At 44.3% G+C, this 21,554-nt stretch overlaps 1 protein-coding gene across 3 annotated transcripts in view; it reads right to left on the bottom strand.

The window, feature by feature from the left end:
* The window catches only part of Mylk (myosin light chain kinase), a 250,011-nt gene extending 229,988 nt beyond the window's left edge, over nucleotides 1-20,023 (bottom strand). Inside the window, exon 1 of one of the 3 annotated variants that reach the window (XM_031363765.1) lies at nucleotides 19,932-20,023. Coding sequence is in view for 2 of the 3 variants with exons in the window: in XM_031363764.1 (XP_031219624.1) it covers nucleotides 11,160-11,162 (3 nt within the window). In the remaining variant the exon portion in view is untranslated. Of the gene's footprint in view, nucleotides 1-11,159; nucleotides 11,249-19,931 lie in introns of those variants that run through there. The other 2 variants (XM_031363764.1, XM_031363763.1) reach the window with 2 other exon arrangements.
* Between the last annotated feature and the right edge of the window lie 1,531 nt (nucleotides 20,024-21,554).

The raw sequence follows: 21,554 nt of genomic DNA, 5'->3' as shown, positions 1-21,554 counted from the left end.
AGGCCAAAATGTTGTCACCTCACCATGAGCTGTTAAAAAGACTCATAGTGAGATTCCATCCCCCCCAAGGTTGTGGCCTGAAATGGTACAAATTAGTCAATGAACACAACAGTGAAGTGTTGATGTCTCCTCTTCTACAATTAATACTTTTAGCTGAATTAGGACCAGAGCAAGACACAGAGGGGGCTGTACTTCCTGAGAACTTCCTAGGACACTAACTGTACATTAAAACCATGAAAGGCAATGATCCCCCTTCCTGGTTTACACTTGAAACAACAGTACCAAAAGGTACAAGTTAATCTGCTCCAGGGATCTTCCAAGGTGGCTCTGGAATAAGACTACATTTCTCCCAACTGTGCACCAGGAAGTGCCAGTGGCAGCCTCCTTATGTGTAGGTCCCTCTAACTCCCCATCTGAAACATGGGGTACTAGCAGGAGCCATCTGTGTGTTAGTGTTTTGGTTATGTTTTCTGTTGCCATACTTGGCCGGTTGGGGGAGAAGCTGACAAAAGCAACTTAAGGGGATAAAAGGGTGTGTCTTGGCTCAAATCTTGAAGTCACAGTCCGTCAAGCTGGGCAAGTGACAGCAACAGAGCTCCAGGGAGCTGGTTACATAGTACAGTCAAGAAGCAGAGAGTAGGGAATGAATGCTTGTGCTCAGTTTACTGTCTCCTGTTGTATACAGTCCCAGCCCTCAGAGAGGTGCCACCCACAACAGTCAGATAGTCAAACATCAATTAGCCAAGTCGAAAGAATCCTCCACAGGCAGGCCCAGAGCCTGTCTCCACAGTGATTCTAGATCTCACCATGTTAACCACTGATATTAACCATCCCTGTCAGTTTTCTGTTTCTATAACAAACACTTGGAAAAATCAATGCAGAAGGGAAAAATGATTATTTTGGCTCACAGTTTTAAAGATGGCAGCCTTTAATCAGTTGGCCCCATTGCTTTGGGTCTGTGGAGGGCTATCACAGCAGGAGCCCATGGTGGATACAATTCACTCAATTCATGGTCACAAAGAGAAGAAGGGAGGAAAAAGAGGACTGAAGTCTCACTGCCTTCCATCCAAAGATACCAAAGGACCTCCCACTAGGCCCTACCTCTCTAAGGTTCCACAGTCCTTCTGACTGTGCCAAGTAGTGTTTGTTGTCAATCAGACAAGATCTGGAACCTCCAAAGAGACAAGCCTTCAGGCACATCCATGAAGGAAAATGTTGTTTTGGGGCACAACTGTGAGCCATTATCTTGACTGGGCTAATTGAAATAGGACTGTCCATGCATCATCCTTAGGGCTTGAGTCCTGGGTTTCATGAAAAGGTGGAAGTTAGCTGAGTGCAGGCACCCATAACTCTCTGCCTCCTGACTCTGTGTGGTCAGCAGCTTCACATTCATACTGCCCTCCATGCCTGCCCCACTGTGATGGACTATATACTCAAACTGTGAGTTAAACCAGCCCTTTCCTCCCTGAAGTTGTTTTTGTTAGGGTATTTTGTTATAGCAAGTAACAGGACATTCAGCCACACAGGAGATCACAGCCTTAATACATATTTTTTGGAAGACACACGCTCCATACTATGACAGCACAGAATCATCACAGCGGGCAACTGAGTTCACTTAAGGTGTTACCATCATGGTAGACATTCCAATGTTGCTTATGAGACTAGATGGCAGAAAGTGATGAAAAGGAGCCAGAAATGGCAGCTGTTGGTTGTGGAGGCCACAAAGATGACATTTCATCACGATATGCTTCTCAAGCTATACTCAGTCATCTTGTGTGTTCGGTCATCTGGTACTAACCATACCTCTTGGTGACAGGCGTGCAAGGCCATCCTAGAGAGACAGTGTTGTAAGGCATCATTGAAAGTTATATACTCCCTTGTTTCCTCACTTGCTGAGTACTCATTATGGGCCAGATAACTGGAAGGTAAACATGGCAGACCCTGTCCCGATGAGGCTCAATCACTTAAGATGGAGGTAGAGAAAAGCTGTCCTGTTAGGAAGATGTCACAAAGGTGAAAGAAGGGCTTTGGCTCCTGTCCTTTGAATGTGAGCAGGCTTATAATTGTGTTGACCAATAGACTACTGAAGAAGTGACAGTATGAGACCTCTGGGCAACAAAACAACACAAAGCTCACATGGGTCTCACTGAGTAAGTGTGTCCCTGTGGGATCACCTCCTCCAGAAACTCAGCCACCATGCTGTGAGGAAACCCAGGCTTCAGGCGGGTGATGGCCCCGATAGCTTTCCTGCTTAGCAAGGCCTTCAAGCCTAGACCCTAGAGGGTAGTAAGGAAGATCTCACATGATTCTAAACTCTAGCCATCTCAGTCACCCAGCCACCTCTTCCCTCTTCTTTTCAAATTAGGCTATTGTGTGTGAGGTAGTTTGTTACCAGTAACGGAGACCTAAAACAATGCCTAATAGACCAGGGATACTCATATCAAGCCCTAGTAGCCTCCAATAGGGGCCAAAGCACCAATAAAGAATAACACCCCTCAAAGATAATAACGGCTTTGGCCCTTTTAAATGTTTAACCCCTCTTACCAAGTTTGCAACACCTTCATTTATTCAACTCACACAGGCTGTGTGCTGGTGCTGCTATGTACCAAAGGCATGATTTTAATATTGCATACAGACCTTTCCCTCAATGGTCAAGATGCAGAGAACCAGTATATTGGTGGAGAGCTCAGTCATGAATGGGACATCTATATCACATCCCTTCCCCAAGGCTCAGAGAGCACCCCAGAAGAGGAGAAAACCATAAGAGCTGGAGGGTGGGAAATACTGGGGCAGACAATGTCTTCTGGACATGACAGTACTGCTGCTCTCATGAACTTAACAACCGCTGTGCTTGTCTGCACAAGACCATGCTAGAACACACCCAGCATGAATAGGATGGGGGCTAATGAGCTGGGAGAGGGACAGCCAATTTCATTTAGGGATGTGGCCCCTTGCAGACTGGCCATGCTCCAGTGGATGGCCCTACACTTATTTGTACATATTTGTGTATGTGGGTGCCACAAATTGGACTCAGTGGGTCATTTAAAAACAACAACAACTCAAAGTCGGAAAGGGAAAGAGGGTATCTGGGAGAAGTTAAACTTGGGGAGTAAAGAATATCCATATATATATATGCACACACACATATATGGATATACATACATACATACATGTGGATATATACACATATATACACACACATATGTTTGTGTGTATATATATACACATATGTATTTTATATATACACATATATAATTTATATATAAGTTTCTCAAAAAATAAATGAAAGTATTATATTTTTAAAAATCTTTGCCTCGGGCCAGAACGATGGCTAGGTAGGTAAAGACATTTGCTGCCAAGGTTAAAGATCTGAGTTCAAGCTCCAGGACCCACATGTTGGAGGGAGAGAACCAACCACAAGTTGTCCTCTGACCTCTACATGCACACTACAGCAAGCATGTACCTACACCTGCATCCCTACATGCATAAACAAGTAAATATATCAATGTAATTTTTAAGTATTTTTTTTAAAAATGGGTTTCAATGAGTTCACTGTGAAGGAAGGAAAAGGAGAATAAATGATAATTTTTTTTTAAAAAAAAAGAGGTCAATAAAATAAATCCATGCTGGGTAGGAGCTGAAAACAAGAAGAAATTAAGTCAGTGAGGCTGGTATCATGGAGAGTGTGGCCAGGAAAAGGTCTGAAGGGAAGGTGATTTGAGTAAAGTCTTGTCAGGAAGGCCTGAGGCAGAAAACTCCAGACCCCAACCAGCAGTTCTCTCTCCAGTTCTCTCCCCACTATTCCTAGGTACTCACACCTGGCACTCACAAACCTTAGGACTGAGTCTCCAACGTGTCTAGTATCAGCTGCCTTTTGAGAAAACCATCCCACATCTGAGCTGTTTGACAATATGGAATGAAAGCAAAAGGGAGGGCCATGCCTTTTCACCTGCCAATGCTTTTCTTGGCCTGCAACCCAAGGAAATGATACACCAGAGAAAACAAACCATTTGGATAAAGATAATCATAGTACTTTGGTTCATAATAGTGGAATAAAAACAATAAGTCTTAATTGTAGAACAATTTAAAAAGAGTATCATAATAATACCTAAGATTTTATGAGCCTTGCCATGTGTTGAGTACATTGGAAGTGGGCCGTGTACATTGTTGGATTCTTGAACCAATGTGTAAGTCAAATGGGTCCTGGCATTACCTGTTTCCTTATAGATCCTACAGCAAAGAGATAACAAATGACCACTACTCTACACCCTCTATTCTGTTTGAGTCATGGATCTACTATGGCCATTTGATTTTTAAAAAATATTAACTCTCGGAGAAAAACTTAAAGCATTTCCACTAAAATCAGGGACAAGACAAGGCTGTCCAATCTCTTCTTATCTTTTCAATATAAGTGCTTGAAATTCTAGCTAGAGCAATAAGAAAAACTAAAGGAGATTGAGGGGATACAAATTGAAAAGGAAGAAGTCAAAGTATCCCTATGCACAGATGGCATGATAGTATACATAAGTGACCCCAAAAGCTCTACCAGAGAACTCCTACAGCAAATAACGGCTTTAGCAAAGTGGCTGGATACATAATTAACTCAAAAAAAAAAAAATCAGTAGCCCTCCTTTATACAAATGATAAATGGGCTGTGAAAGACATTAGAGAAATGACACCCTTCACAATAGCTACAAATAATATAAAATATAAAATATCATGGTGTAACTCTAACCAAGCAAGTGAAAGATCTTGACAAAAACTTCAAGTCTCTGAAGAAAGAAATTGAAGAAGATATCAGAAGATGGAAAGATCTCCCATGCATGGATTGGTATGTTTAACATGGTGAAAAGGGCCATCTCACCAAAAGAAATCTACAGATTCAATGCCATCCCCATTGAAATTCCAACACAATATTTTATTGACCTTGAAAGAGCAATTATCAACTTCATATGGAAAAACAAAACAAAACAGGGTATCCAAAAGAATCTTGAACAATAAAAGAACTTCTGGGGGAATCACCATCCCTCAAGCTGTACTACAGAGCAATAGAGTTAAAAACTGCATGGCATTGGTACAGACACAGACACATTGATCAATGGAATCGAATCGAAGATGCAGGTATTAACCCACACACCTATTGACACTTGATTTTTGATAAAGAAGCCAAAACCATGAAAAATGAAAGCATCTTCAACAAATGGTGCTGGACTAACTGGATGTCTACATGTGGAAGAATGCAGCTTGGTCTTCATGTGGGTCCCGAGCAAATGGAGTGGGGGCTATCCCAAAAGCTGTCGCCTGTACGTGAGATATGTTCTTCCAGCTGGGCTGCCTTGTCTGGCCTCAGTATGAGAAGACGCACCTAGTCTCACAGAGACTTGAAGTGCCAGAGTGGGGGAATACCCAGGGGGCACCCACCCACTCAGAGGAGAAGGGGAGGGGAGAGAGGGAATGAATTGTGGGAGGGGATGACCAGGAGGGGGGCAGTGAATGGGATGTAAAGTGAATAAGTAAAAAATAAAAAAAAAAGAACTTAATTAAATTAAAAGAACCTTAACTCAGACATCATCTATAAAATGGGAACAAGGGCAGGAGGTCTCAGTCTGGGCTGGGCTGAGTGGGCTAGAAGCAGAACTCTCTTTACCTCACTGACTTACTGCAGGAGAGGCAAGGTCCTTATCCCCAGACAGCTGTGCCCAGGCAACTGTGACCTTGGCAAAAAGGAGAAACCCCTGATCAAAGGCAGTATGAGAGGTTTCTCATCATTCTTCCGTCAGTGGGAGTTCAGGAGGGTGATAAGTATGTGGTCAGATCCAGGAGTCCTGGCAACACCAAATTTCATCAGCTATGTAACTGGCACCACCAAACTGAATCTGGCTTCCCTTGGTTCTCATTCTAGTGAACCTTACTGAGTAACAGGCCAGGAGGTCCAAAGCAATATCCAGTGGTCCATGTTTACAAAAAAACTCAGAAACCTAGCCCTGAGTCACACCTGTCACCTTTCAGCCCAGAAACACCCAAGGAGAAGAAAAGCAACCATCTTGTAGGTCCACATTCTACTTGTGTGAGGGAAAGTAGCCATCCTGTATTTCCACATCCTGGTTGTACTAGTCTGATTTTCTTCACGATAACAAACATAGCCAACTGTATGATTGTGACTCACAGTTTCGGAGCTTCCAGTCCATGACTGGTTGGCCCCACTGTTTCTGGCCTTCAGTGAGGGAACACTTTGTCTTGTAGCCAGAAAGAAGAAAGAGGTAAAAACACTGGTCCAAATTACAGTACGGTTCTGGTGGCTTTCCCCTTCGGGTTTTCAATTTGTTTGTGCATCTCTGTAGACTCTTGTCCATCATTCCCTGCCCCTCCCCCAGCCCAGGTCAGAGGTTAAAGTAAACCCCGATAACAAAGCTGGGAAGCTGTCGGCCTCTTTCTTTTATAGATGACTGAACTGGAATTCAGAGTTGTTAAATTATATGCCCAGGGTCACTCACCCAGCAAGTTGCTGAACTGGATTTAGTAGCCTCAGCCCTTTCCTTTTAAAATAGGGTGTGTGTGTGTGTGTGTGTGTGTGTGTGTGTGTGTGTGTGTGTGTGTGTGTACAGAGATCACAGGACAACTTTGAGGAGTACACTATGGGCTCCAGGGACTGTGCTCAGGTCAAGTTTCAGCAGCATGTGCTTCTTACCCGCTGACCCATCTTACTTTCAGCCCCAGACACTCATCTTATCAACCCACATCCCCCCTTCCACCAATGAGCTAGATTGTATAAGCATGAGGGTCATTCAGAGCTCAGACAGGCCTACCTCCCAGGTTCTGCCTTCTCCCACACACAGCACACCTTGTGTTAAAGGAACGTCAGCCCTGAAAAGGTCCAGTCAAACCTTCCCAGAAAGCCAGCATGAGGAACTGCTGGGAAGCCCACGTGTATGTTCATGGAGCTAACCATACCCCTCAGTGGAAGGGGAGCATAATTAGAGGGCAGGACCCACAGACAAAACTTGAGTGTTGCTTCCAAAATGGAAAGCTCTGTCTGGAGCTGCAGAGTCCAACTCTTTCGCACAACTCCCATTTCCTACAGGCCTGGATGTCTGCAGAGACTTTGAGGCAAAGAGACTACACATGGGCGCGGCAGTTCCCTCCAGTGACAGACTCTCGGCTGACGGGAGACACTGTTGCGGCCTGTGTCGAGCACCTCATAAGCTACAGAACAGACCGGGATGTTCTAAACCTGGTGATGTTCATTGCCAGGACTCATTTACCAGGCTTGGGAGGTGAAAATAATCAAGACAATCTACGCTGTCATGCTTCACAGCAGGTGTTAGCAAAATCCTGCTGGAAAATCCTGTTCTCTTTCCATGAAAACAAAACATTATTAAAGTACATCCGTGCCTATCATGTATATAGTCCCATGACTGTGGCCATGCTAAAGTAGCCGAAAGTACAGAGAAGATAGCCTTCAAAGCTCAAAATATTTACCATCTGTCCTTAACCAGCACTTCCCTCACCCTTCCTCCACAGCATCGAGAGAGAATCCTTTAGTCACCTAGACGGCAGCAACTCCAGCTCCCTCTTCCATTTTGTATAGGCCATGTTGGGAGCAGTGACACAGAGGCCTCCACCTTTGGGGACAGAGGGAAGAACAGCCACTGTCCCCTTCCTTCCTCTGACCTCTCCCTGGCTGGTCATCACTGAGACCTCCACTAAACGTGTCTACAGGTAGGAAAGTTCTTGTATACCTACCTGTGTGACCACTGCCCATGCCTACTGACCCAGAAAGGAAAACCCCATAAGTACTAGAAAAAAGGTGTCAGATCAGTGGTCTCAGCTGCAGCATTAAGATGGAGAAAAGACTAGGCAACTGCAAAGCAGAAGAAATAACAGAAGAAAATGAGAAATTACACAGAAAATCACAGGGAAAGCAGGAAAGCCATGAGAGCAATAGCTGACTCTTTCTTTCCTTCTTTCTTTCTTTCTTTCTCTCTTTCTTTCCTTCTTTCTTTCTTTTTTTCTTTCTTTTGTTTGTTTTTTGGTTTTTGCTTTTTTGGAGACAGGGTTTCTCTGTATAGCCCTGGCTGTCCTGGAACTCATTCTGTAGACCAGGCTGGCCTTGAACTCAGAAATCTGCCTGCCTCTGCCTCCCAAGTGCTGCGATTAAAGGCATGCGCCACCACCGCCCAGCTTATCTAAGTCTTTCAAAGGACAGATAGAAAAGGCGGCTTTGAGCTAGGTTAATAGAGACAGAAAAGAATATACAAACCACAAAAGCCAGGATGAAGGTCAGTGTAACTCCCAAAACCATTGAAAAGCAAGTAAGTGCACACAGGATTCTACCCTAGATAAGATAAACAAATTGCTCAGACAGTACGGACCGCTGCAAGCCACTCGAGAATGAACAGATAACTGGACTAGTTCTGTATTTTTTTAAAATTTTTTTAATTTGTTAGAACCATCCTATCAAAAGTTAAAAACACCCCCGACAAATCCTACCCAAAAACCTCAGTAATAAGTAACGATTTTATACACACTCTTTCAGAAGTTGGGAGGGAACAGTACTCATCATGTCCTACCCTGCCATTAAAATCAGACAGGGATCTCACAAGAAACCTGGACCAATACACTTCCCAAGTATAGACACAAAAACACCCTCGACCAAATGGTGGCGAGCTGAGTCCAGCAAGTAAGAATTCTAACACGTAGTGTGACCAAGTAAAGTACATTCCCAGAACACAAGGCTGGTTCAAACATTAGCAAGTCAACTGATGTTCAGGCATACCAACAGACAAAGGCAGAACTCGGAGAAACCGTGACGAGGCAAAGGGTGACCTAAAGGCCAAACCTAACTGAAGCCCATTTTTTAAGTGAAGAGCACTGAACACAACTCTACCCGCTTGCTTATTTATTGTCTCTATAGTGGCTGAATTGAGTCACTGAATGTAAGAGATCTACAGGACTTGAGTAAGGAGTCGTGCTGGAACCTTACAAGCCATTTACCTGAGGTTGCTGCCTCAGATCACAGATTCATTCTCCATGGTCAGATGCCAGGCAAGTCCATGGCCTGCCGTAATTCTGACTGGTCAACTATTAAAAAATCAAAACAAAATATACTTCCTCCTCAGGCTCATTAATTTGGTACAACTGCTCTAAGAATTCGGGAACACTGTTTGCTAACATTTGCAGGCTGATTATAAAGGATGCAATGCAGGAACGGCCTGATGGGTTAGAGACACAGGACTATGAGAAGAAGCTTGGAGCCTGCATGCTTCTTCAGGCATACCACCACCACATCAGGATCTGCCACGCCAGAAGTTGTTCAAGCCCCATAATTCAGAAGCTTTTGTGGGGGTTCCATTATACAAAGTGACTGATTAAAATTTCTCCCTTGCCATTGGCGATTAACTAAACTATTAGTATTTTTCTCCTCTCTGAAGGTCAGGGAGCAAGCTTTTAACTACATAATTGATTCACTGACAGTCTGCTTCCAGCCTGAATCTATGCAAAGGTGGAAGCACAGTTGAAACTTCTTTTGAATAACTACCATTACTACAGATACTGGTCTAACCCCTCCATTCAGGAAAACTGTAGGTTTTATCTGCCAAAAACTGGAGGTAAAGGCAAAATACATATTTCTTAAATGTCACAAGATCACACTGGTCCTTGACAGAAAGCTTTGCCAACTCACAGAATAAAGAAAAGCAATATATGACATTCTCAACAGACCCCAAAAAAGTACTTGAAAAAAATGTTCATTTATGATTTTAAAAAATGAATCTTAATGATATAAAAATAGAATCAAACATCTTCAATCCTATAAAGGGCATAAACAAAAGTCCCACCTCTAACACAGTAAAAAATTACATAAGGCTTAGATGCTTGGCCCCAGGGATGAAAAGTAAGGCAGCGACGTGTGTCTCCATCACTTCTGCTTGATGTAAGACTGCAGATCCTAACACATACACCTGGAGCAATCAATGAAAGTCAAGTAACAGGATTAGAAGAAATAAAACTGTCTTTATCAAAGATGACATTATTATCCACAATGAATATCTCTTGGAATTTACAAATAAAGTACTATCTAATAGACTTGAATGTCACATAGCCTGGCGGTGGTGGTACACACTTTTAATCCCAGCACTCAGGACGCAGTAAAGCAGGTGGATCTCTGTGAGTTTGAGGATCTCTGGTCTACAGAGGGAGTTCCAGGACACCCAGGGCTACACAGAAAGACCCTGTCTTGAAAAATCAAAAGAAAAAGGAGAGAGAGACAGAGAGAGACAGACAGAGACAGAGACAGAGAGACAAAGAAAATAGTTAGTAGGTTATAATACAAGATCAATTACCAAAACAACAACAACAAAAAAATCAACTCAAAAAAGAATGCCCAGAGAAACATTTTAGAGGCAGAGAAGTAAAGGCTTAAGCTTGATTCTATACCTTAGGCTCTAAGACTATGTAAATTAAACATCTTTAGTCAGCTAACTGTAATTAGGTGCCAGTTACATTAGATCCCTGAATACTGTGTGTATGTGTGTGTGTGTGTGTGTGTGTGTGTGTGTGTGCTTGCCAAAATTTAAGTTTGTAAAATTCTGTTAAAATGCATTGTTGTAATTATAAATAATAGTAATAACTAATCTGTTAATGTACATTATTGTAATTATAAATAATAATAATAACCAATCTGAAAATAAGATTTAACTAAAAGTTATATTTTAAAATTGTACTGAAAATGTACTGAAAATGCATAAGTCTAGAATCTAACAAAGTACATTCAACATTTATATGATAAAACGTAAAGAACACTGGGGAAGAAATCATATGATACACAAATCATTAGAGCAATATGGCTAATGGGCATTCTACACACACCTATTCCACACCACCACCACCACCCCCGCACCCCACAACACACCATCAAGATGGAAGTTCTTCTTAATGTGAAACTACCACTGATTAGCACACTTGCAAAGTGGGTGAGCCGGTGCACACGTGCAGCAGCAGCAGAGCCAGGAGGTCTGCTGCACACTGGAGACTTGACCTGCACAGTGAACTGCAGGCTAGCCTGGGTTGTGCAATAAAGACCTGCAGTCTACTTTTCTGTCACTGTGTAAACACCCTGACAAAAGCGGCTTAAAAGAGGAAGCCTTTTTTTTTCGGCTCACCATGGCAGGTTACAGCCCATCTCTGAGAAGCGGCAGGAAACTGAAGCATCGGGTCCTATCACCTCCACAGTCAACAGCAGAGAGTAATGCATGAACAAATGCATGCCAGGACCTAGCTTGTGGTCTCCATTTTGTACAGTCCAGGATCTGCTGCCAAAGGAAAGATCCTACCCACAGTAAGAAGACAGACCAATGAGCATATCAATGAGCATAATCAAGACAATCTCAAAACAAAGGAGATAGCCCATTGGTTAAGAGTGGCGGTTGCTTCTCGGGCGGAGGACCAAGTTTAGTTCCCTGCACTCACACAGGGCAGCTCACAAACACAAGTAACTCCCCAGCTCCAGGGGATCTATTGCCTTCTTCTGGCTTCCACAGGTATCCATACACAATGTACACACACACACACATACACACACACACACACACACAGAGAGAGAGAGAGAGACAGACAGACAGACAGACAGACAGACACAGAGACAGAGAGACACTCTCAGACATTCTTAGAGGCTAACCTTAATCTAGACAATGCCCAGATGCCTGCCTCTAGGTGGAGTTACAAGAGTATGAACAGATCCTGTCTCAGAAAAATAAAACAAACAAAATCAACCCATCAACCAGCAAACAACAACAACAAAACTTCCAGCAGGATTTGAATGTAGACATCCACATGATAGTCCTAAAATGTATCTAAACAGCAAAAGCTCTAGAGTGGCTCAACAACTTTGAGAAGGAAGTAGGCCGAATCAACTTCCTGATTTTAAAAGATCTAACAAAGATGCAAAGGTTTTGATACTGTATCACTGCTTAGATAAACACATAAAGCAGTGGGAAACACTCAGCTGACATCTCCCCACCCCCAACACACAAACACACATGCTCAATTGATTTTCAACAAAGGTACAAAGGGAGGGGCAGTTTTTCACTACAGTAGACAACTAGACCTTCCTATGGAGAAAAGAACGTCTGTATCTTGAAACAAGTATAACAGCTGACTCAAAACCAAACCCCATCAAACTTAAAAGTGAAACCTGGGACTTGTTGGGGAGGGTCTTGCTCACTGTGTATGCAGATGCTGGTTTCTGTACCCAGAGATCTGGATGCAGTCTGCATTTTGTTATTGTCATTATTATGGAGCATTTCTTGACTTAGTATTTTTTTTTTCTGATTGGTCAATAAAGAGGTGATTCAGCCATTAGCTGGATGGGAGAGGAGAAGGTGGGACTTCCGCATCCAGAAAGAGAGAAGCTCAGGTGAGAGAGTCACCATGAATAGTTCACCATGAGGCAATGGCAATGAGCAGGTCACCAGGGGCGTTGGCATGAGGACATTGACAGAGCAGGAACAGCCAGGGCAAGGCTAAGTTGGCAAGTAATGAGGCACATGGCTGGGTAGTAGGCAGCCCAATCAGATTAAATTAGGATTAGAATAGATGAGTATCTGCCTGGCTGTAGTGCAAGAAGCTCATTAATAAATATACCAGGTCTCCATCGTTCATCTGGGAGAAAAATGGGGGCAATAGAAAAGCTCCTCAAGCCGGGTGGTGGTGGCGCACGCCTTTAGTCCCAGCACTTGGGAGGCAGAGACAGGCAGATTTCTGAGTTCGAGGCCAGCCTGGTCTACAGAGTGAGTTCCAGGACAGCCAGGGCTACACAGAGAAACCCTGTCTCGAAAAACCAAAAAAAAAAAAAAAAAAAAAAAAAAAAAAAAAAAAAAGAAAGAAAGAAAAGCTCCTCAAATTATATTTATAGGAACTGTAAAACATATTAAGAAAATCCTAAGAAACACACATTGTGTAAATTAGATACCCTGGCTTCAGCACCGAAAGTACAATACATTTTTAAGATTAATGGGACTTGATCAAAAATTAAAGTCTCCTGCTCTACAAGACAGACATTGTTAAGAGGATTTTAGAAGGCATCAGTTCTAGGCTAGCTAGGTTTGAGTGCCTGCAGCTAAGTGCTCTGTCTTCTGACCTGCCAAGGTATAAGGCCAGGCCTCACTTCACTGCAGCCACAGCTCCACAGCTCCACAGCTCCAGAAGAATTCGGCCACACCCTCCATTCGGATGGACTGTGCCTCCACAGACCAGGAGCCAACATAAACACTCGCTTCTTTAAGATGGTTTTTTTTCTCCAGGTATTTTATCACAATAAGAAAATAACGTAAGCACTAATGATTTAATTTCCAAAGTCTCTGGTTAATTTCCAGGACATCAACTTTTAGCAATATTCTTTGCTTAGTTATAGAAAAACCAAACCCATGAAGGTGGGACTTCTACATCCAGAAAGAGAAAGGTGAGAGAGAAGAAGAAAAAAAAAGTAGGGAAATTACAGCATCTTTCAGTGTCTCAGAGAGTGCTTCTATTCATTCCAAAGATGGAAATGTGTCAAAAATCTGAGGCTTATATACAACTGGGCAAAGAAAGCAAAAGCCATAGTTTTATCTCACTTGAGACACAGATGCAAAAACCCACACAATCAGAGACAACATACTCTAAAAACAAACAAAGCCAGCAAAACACCTACAGCTTAACCCAGTGTCTGTCTTGGAACAAGGATTGACCAACATTCAGAACTCACGAACACTGATTGTAAAAACCAGCATTTCCTCTCAAAATCATGTGAAACTGACAACACAGTTCAGAAGGATCTTTATATCTTACTTGCACCAATGATGAAGAAATGAGTATGCAACTCTATGAACAAAACACTCGGACACTGTTGAGAATGTGTACATCAGAGGGATGCTTGTTTCCTGAGGAACTACACAAGGCACAGCTTCTACCTTATTCCTTCTCTCTTCCTTCCTCCCTCCTCCTTACTTCCCTCCCTCCCTCCTTACTTCTTTCCCTCCTTCCCTCCCTCCCTCCATTCCTTCCCTCTTTCTTTTTACCTAGCCAGAGTTGGTTTGTTAATTCTGAAGAATTACTGTTAATACCCAAATCAAGGAAACAATGACATCATGAAAAAAATTGAACCAAGATTGAGCCCCATCTTTGGCTGCTCTCAGAATCATCCAGGGAGCTTTGTGAAAAACAAAACAAAACAAAACAAAAACAAGACAAACAAGCATCAGAGAGCCCCTAAACCCACTGAGCCAGCTGGACTAGCAGGGAAGCATTATTATGCAGTTCTGGAACCCTGCTGTAAGGAGTAGACATCACCACTACCTTCTCCAGAAGATTTTCCAAACTCGTTATAAATTTTTACCATGAAAAAAAAAATCAAATAAAATATCAAAGCATTCCACAATAATATATGACTAGTCACCTTAAATTCTGCAAGAACAGATTGCTCCAGATGCTGAAACTGAGGTCAAAGGCAGCCTCCACAGGGGTCAAGAGTTAGAAACTCAACTAATTTCTTGAACAAACAGGCAAGGATAGAGGAATTTAACGGGGAAAGCAGCACGTGGAGAATGTTCCAGAAGAGAATGCACTAGAAAGACATGGAGGTATTCACTAGGTGAAGGTTGTGGGACAAAGCAGTGAGTGTGTGGACTTGGAGAGATGGGGGTGGGGGGATGGGAGGGGAAGATGTGGGGGGGAAGCTTCTGAATTTCTAGGTGAGAGTATTCTGAGGGACCAGAACCAGCAGAGGTTTCTGAAGAAGGGGTGGCATGCCCAGACTGTGCTTCAAGATTCACAAAGCAGAGGCTGGGGAGATGGCTCAGGCATTAAGAACATTGGCTGCTCTTTTAGAGGATCTGATTTCAATCCCAGCACACACTTGGTGGCTAACAACTATCTCTAACTCCAGATCTGGGAATCAGATGCCCTCTTCTGGCCTCCATGGGCACTGCATGCATTCCATATAGAGACACATGCAGACAAAACACCCACACCCATAAAAGCTAATAGCCATTTAAAATAAATAAAAATAAAGAGGATGACTTTTAAGGAATTTACAGCTCCAACTGGAATAGACACCAGAGCCAATTTGTACCCATTCCTTTGGTTTAGAAGAGGACATTGATCGTCCCACCGTATCACTGTCTTCTATCAGCACAGATGAGAGATAAAGCTGTGGGTGATTATCATTCCACCAGGTTGCCTCTTACACCTCCTTGCTCATGCAAGCTCAGGTGGGTATGTCTCCATTCATCCAGTGCTCAGCAGTTTAGAGCAAGGAAATGAGCGACAACAAAAGAAGCTCGAGAAGAGAGCACAGAACCCCCCCCCCCCAAACCAACAACTTCTATCGGACCAAGCCTTTGCTGAAGCCATAGAATTCCCTCTCATTATTTTTGATTCGGCATAAAATTGAATTCACACCTGGAATACTCTGGGCAGAAAGAAAACAAGCCCAGAAATGAAAATCATTCACGAAAATAAATCCCGGGAGAAGCAGACATGCATGGTTGGGAGAACACCATGGGGTCAAAGGTGTCCCACCAGGTTCCAGCTGAGCCCTTTCAGACATGGAGCCAAGCGTTCCTCACCCTCTCTCCTGGCAGACATCCACCTGCTCGCCTCCTGTGTCTGAGGCCTCCCCCACCACTGCAGCCCCTGAATTTCTTGCCACCTTACACACTTGGAAGTTCTGTGCTGTTCCTGTTTTCTGTTTAGTTCATCCATGGCAACTGTTTCCTCATACAGACCTAAGTCTAAAAGGGCTAAGACCCTTGGCTTTATACAACGAGGTGGAGAATAGATATCGAATTATGCTTGCTGGCTCATTTACAGTTAATCCATGGACATGATGAACGCCATTCAATAGGCTATAATAATAATTTCTCTTTTTTTCTATTCGGTAGTTAAGCATGTATGTGTGAGTGAACACGTGTTGGCACGCATGCATATTTTGGAAGCCAAAAGTCAACTCTAGGTGTCTCTTCTCAGGAGCCATCTATCTATCTGCCTTTTTATTTTGAGATAGAAAGTCACATAGACCTGAAGATCACCTAGTAGATGGCTGGCCACTAGGCAGGCTGGCCATGAGCCCTAGGGATCTCCAGCCTCTGTCTCCCCAGTGACTCTCCTCTGTCTCCCCAGTGCTGAGATTATGAGCCTGTGCCACAAAGGCTGTTTTTTTTTTTTTTAACCTGGCTTCTGGAAATGAAACGCAAGTTTTCACACTTGTGAGGCAATCCCTTCACTGACTGAATTTTTACAGCCCTGACAATTTAATTTTTGAAACTGCCCTTTCATGTTCAGATAAAGACACTACTGTACAGGAGAACACCCAGCCAGTAAACAAGATAGGACAGATCTGAACCTATTGGTTAAAGTTCAAAATTCACCTGCCTCCTGCCAGTTTTCTGAAGAACTATCTGTACTTCAACAACAACAACAAAAATCATTAATTTCTGGAAACAAAAGGCACACAGCTACTTTTTTTTTTTTAAATCTCAATATGTGCCCAAATTACCAGTGTTCCCAAGTATGAGAAGTAGTTTATAAGGCCCTGGCTTAACAAATTAACATTAGATCTGAGGGCCCAGAGCTAGGGGGGAAACCAAGCTGCGGATCTGAAAGAAAGGGAAATCCTCTCCTCATCCCCTTTCCTTTGTCCTGGGGGCTTTGGGTCTCCAGAGGGCTGTGCACTCGAGACCCGGGAGGGAGGAGCAGAGCTGGGGAGGGCAGAATGGGAGGGAGGGCACAGATCTACCGGGAGTGGGGGGATGGGACAACGCTGGGAAATTTGAGAAGCTGGATCTCCACAAAAATTCCCAGAGCTCCCTAGTGGGGTTCCCATTGTGAGCATTCGCCCTCAGACACCCAGGGACAGTGAGCAGGAAGGCACTGAAAAGAAGGTCCCAGGGGGCATCTGAAAAGTCAGCCTCCCTCAGTCCCCCAGTGTTAAGCAGCAATTCCTGCTGACCTTGCCTGTGCCCCAACTCCGTAAGGCTGCCTGTCATGCCACAATGCTCAAGTGCTACAGCCTGGCATCTGAGGTGCAGGTACCAAGGCAGAAGGGATGACCTCCTGGCCTGTGGTGACCAACTGGGTCCAACAGTCCTGAGTATGTTCACCTAAGAGCTGCACTTACTCGCCCTATTAGCTTTACCTGGAGGAAGAACAACTAAACTTCAAATCGAAATAATTGGGAGGCACCTGCGAAATGGGAGACGTGGGAGAGATGTGACAGACAGGCAGGCTGCTACCTGGCATCTCAGGACTTCTGTGGGACAGGAGGCTGAAAGAGCAGAGGGAAAGGGAAAAAGGTCACATGCCACTAGGGCTCACTGCAAGTGGCCTTGCTCCGTCTTCAGACTGGACGACTGCTTGATAATTCCTTGGTTCTAAACCCCTGTGACAACCAATTGATCCTACTGGAACCCAAGCATTCATGTGTGTAAGTCTTTCATGCAAAAGGCCCCACCTTTTGACTTCTGTGCATACCCCTTGTTGGCCAGAGGTGGAGGCGGAGGAATGGCTCAACAGATTATATATGTGTGTGTATGTATATATGCATATGTATCTAATAATAATTCATGAAAAAGAGGCCATGGATTTGAAGGAGAGAAAACTGGGGAATATATAGAGGGAGGAGAAGGAAAGGGGAAATGTAATTATAATCTCAAAATATTTTTAATTGCTCTATATTGAATGTCTCTTTTGTTGGAAAATATTACTTTATACAGTGTTGTTCTCCAAATTTCACTAGCTTTGCAGAAAGGACAGAATGGGAGGAGTTTTGTTGTTATTTATTTCTTTGGGTGTTTTGTTTTGTTTTGTTTTAGCAAGGTCTCTCTATGTAGTTCTGGCTGTCCTAAAACTTGCTATGTTGACCAGGCTGGCTTCTGAACTCACAGGGATCCTCCTGCTTCTGCCTCCTCAGTGCTGGGATTAAAAGCACGTGCTACTATGCTTAGCCAACAGAAGGCTCTTATGAACGAAAAATATGTGTGCATTGCAAAACATTTTTCTCAGAAGACTAAACGAGACTCCTATGTTGACCATGATGCTTCATTCTCAAATCCCCACTGTGTGAGTCTCTTTAACAAAGAAACAACAAACCAACTAACTAGGTGCATTTCACAGGGGAAAAAAATGGGACTAAATAAAGATGTGTAGTCTTTCACCTTATACATCGAAGGGAAAAAAAAAAAAATCAAGGAGTGTTTCTTGAGAGTGAGTCCTTGGTGTTCCCAGAGAATGCACTGAAGAGACTTAGCAGTCAGGACCAACACTCTTCCTCTACCACATACCTTGCAAGGCCTGTGACCTGTGACTCTATATACCTGGCCAGGCAAGCCCTCTCTGAAGACTCCTCCCCGCTCTGTAGTGACAGCTGTCTGTCTACTGTGTTCCACGTAGGCCTACCTGGTCTTATTAGTTAGGTCAGCAATATCCCAAAGTCCTGATTTCATACATGTTCTCTGAGATCTAGCACCTGCGGGAACAGTTTCTGGAGGAAGGACTCAGGAATCTCACACACAAAACCTACTCTGAGGACCTGAACTCTGTCATGTCCACTGCCCACCCCTAACCCAGCTACACTCTTCCTCCATTGGCCAATCATAGTGCCACCCCAGTACCTCCTCTCTTTCACACACACACACACACACAAACACACACGACTTATGTACAGACCTGTAGCACAGTAGAGTGTTTCTGCAAGCTGTATGATCCCTTCATCTTCATACAAAGGCCCCTGTGCATGTCCCCAGACTACAACCATTCTCCCACTCAGAACCAAGTATTCAAGAAGGTTCCTTCTAGCCTTAGCTCAGGTTCTTGGACCCTGAGGGTGGGAAGGCTGGGACAAGGTCACTCTGGACCCAGGCAGGACTCTTTGACTAATCTAGGGCCCAGAAGGCAAGGCATCACCTCCACAGTTCTTCCTGGGTCAGAATAGAGAGGCTAAGACAGGGAAGACAGTAGAAAACAGTTGCAAAGGTCAAGAATTTGACAGACAAGAAAAGGGTAGCTGAGGGGAAGGAAAGGGAAGGTTTTAGGAACACTGGTTACAGCAATGCCACATTTCTCCCCAGAGACTGGTGTGTGGATTCCTAAAGATTTAGAGTAAAGTTGTGCCATTTTAACAACAAGCAAAGATTCTTCCCGGGCAAGGAAGTGCAGGCACCACATCACATCTTCTGGGAGGGGAAAGAGTCTCAAGCAGGCTCTGGAGAGCTGAGGTGGGAGGGGCTGCGGAAGAAGGGGAAATTCACATACCCCGTTCTTTGCACTTGAGTAAAGAGATGGTGAGCCAGCCAGCACCATCTGCACCCACTGCCCGGGTGTTCCCTCACCCCAACCCAATTCCCTGAAAGCACAATAGCTAATTGTATTCCCTTCAGACCCCAATGGAGCGGGGGTCTTTATAATACAGCAAAATCTTCCCACCTCAATTTTATTTTTAAAAGCCCCAAACATTCTCGTCAACAGTATCTTCCCATCTGCCGTGCCAGTCTTAGAAACTCAGTTCTTTGGGTTTTCAAGAGTTTCAGATCCCTACGATCCAGAGAAGGGCATACTATCTAAGCCACTCCTGGAGATCAGTCTATCCCAAACTTCTCTAAAGCAGGCATCACTAACAAAGTTCCTCAGGAAAGCGCCCCGGCTAACCACGAAGGAAGGCGAAGCGCGGCGGGCTCTGTGCAGTGCGAGAGAGCGAACCGAACCGTCCACGTCCCGGCATCACCCTGGTGGTGGAGGACCCGGCGGTCATCAAGCCCTCTGCAAAGGCCGGGGTGGGGGAGGAGTCATCCTTTTGAAGCTAGTGTCCCCCTCACACCCCAACTCTTGCCGCTCCTAGGAGCCATTTCCCACCGGGAATCGGGTGACTGTGACAGGACAAAAGCGCGGGCAGGCTCACTCACCAGCGCGGCGACGCGCAGCCGCGGGCGTCGGGCTCCGCGGCCGGTCGGACAGGCGCCTTGGGAGCTGAACGGGCTGCGAGCACCGAGGTGGCGACCCTGCGCAGCAGCAAGCGGCAGGCAGACCGGAGCGGACCGAGCCAGCGGGCGGCAGCGCGGCTCTCTGGACTGGGAAAGCTCAAAGCGCTGCAACTTCCACGCGCTTATTTGCATGTCATTTGCATGGAGCTCCGGGAATGGACCTGCCACCCAGCCGCCACGCCCACTCCGCCTGGGACTCCAGCGTCTGACCTGGTCCAGACTGTCCTTACCCGAGATGGTCCCAGGTCCTTCCTAGTCCGCGCTGCGTAGCAGTGGTGCTCCTGGGTTTTGAATTTTATCTTTGCATCTCTTAGAAGAACTCTCACTCATTGGAAAATTAATTTTCTTTCTCACTGATGAAGCCGTTAACAGCACCAGACCAATCAGTGCACGCGTGTACACACACACACACACACACACACACACACACACAGAGAGAGAGAGAGAGAGAGAGAGAGAGAGAGAGAGAGAGAGAGAGAGAGAGAGAGAGAAACGTTTTTTTATAAAGTTTCCTGAAAGACTTAACTTTCAAAATTATATTACATGCAATTTCCTTTCTATTAATGACAGAAAAAAAAAACAAATTGCGTAGGCAGGATGGCACAGTCACTTAAAATCTGAATTCTGGAGTTGACTTTATTGGCTTCTAGCTACAAACTTTTGGACAAGTTACTTAACATTCACTAATTAGATTTTCGTACCTCAGACGATGCCAACAATGCTGCACATGCAATTGCCAGTAAATCTGAAATGTGCAAGTTTGAACCGAAACCACTGACTGAGAAGCATCTAGATCTTCAGAAAGGCATGAGGAGCAGAGATAGGAGAGGCCATGGAAGGCAGAGAGGACACTGAGAAAAAAATAACTGCAGGCTGAGCCCAGGATGTCCCAGCCAACCCCTCAGGGTAGCCAGACTCCGTCCTAGAACAGTTTCTGAATCTACTTTCTCCAAAGAAAATCCAACCTTGATGTTCTTTGAAGCATCTTCTTGCTGGGATCTGTCATGAAAAAGCCCCAGAGGGAGAGAACTGAATTTTAGATCTAGTTCTGATAGAGCTGGCCCTGTAGGCTGATAAGGTGGATCTGCTTCTGATAGAGCTGGCCCTGAAGGCTGATAAGGTACGGTTGAAATCTGGTCTTTGATTTTCTGATCTGTAAAATGATGTCAGGTGAGCTAAAGTTTCAGAGCTGGGAGGGTCTCTGAGGGATGGTTTTCCAGCCATCTCTCAGTTCTGAACCATTGGTCCATGGTCTCTCTGAGATCTTCCCTTTGCTGTGTATGACAATTCTCACAGTTTGGGAGATGCCTTTTAAGGTCCTCTTAAAAGCTGATTTGGGGCCTGCTTTACTTACATTTTGCTTAAACTTAATATGAAATATTTTCCAGTTTTCTCTGAGGTTGTTTAGTTTTAGTTTGGCTTGGTTCTTTTGCTTATAGAGAATATCAAAGACATACACATAGATTGGGTTATGAAGGGACCATCCTGCAACCACTACCCAGATCAAGAGAAACAGCTCTGCCCAGCTTTGATGGTACACATCTT

This window comes from Mastomys coucha, unplaced genomic scaffold (genome assembly GCF_008632895.1).
Source record: "Mastomys coucha isolate ucsf_1 unplaced genomic scaffold, UCSF_Mcou_1 pScaffold12, whole genome shotgun sequence".
NCBI classification, from domain to species: domain Eukaryota; kingdom Metazoa; phylum Chordata; class Mammalia; order Rodentia; family Muridae; genus Mastomys; species Mastomys coucha.
The sequence above is the reverse complement of the archived record's forward strand: the minus strand, read 5'-3'. Positions and strand labels throughout refer to the sequence as shown.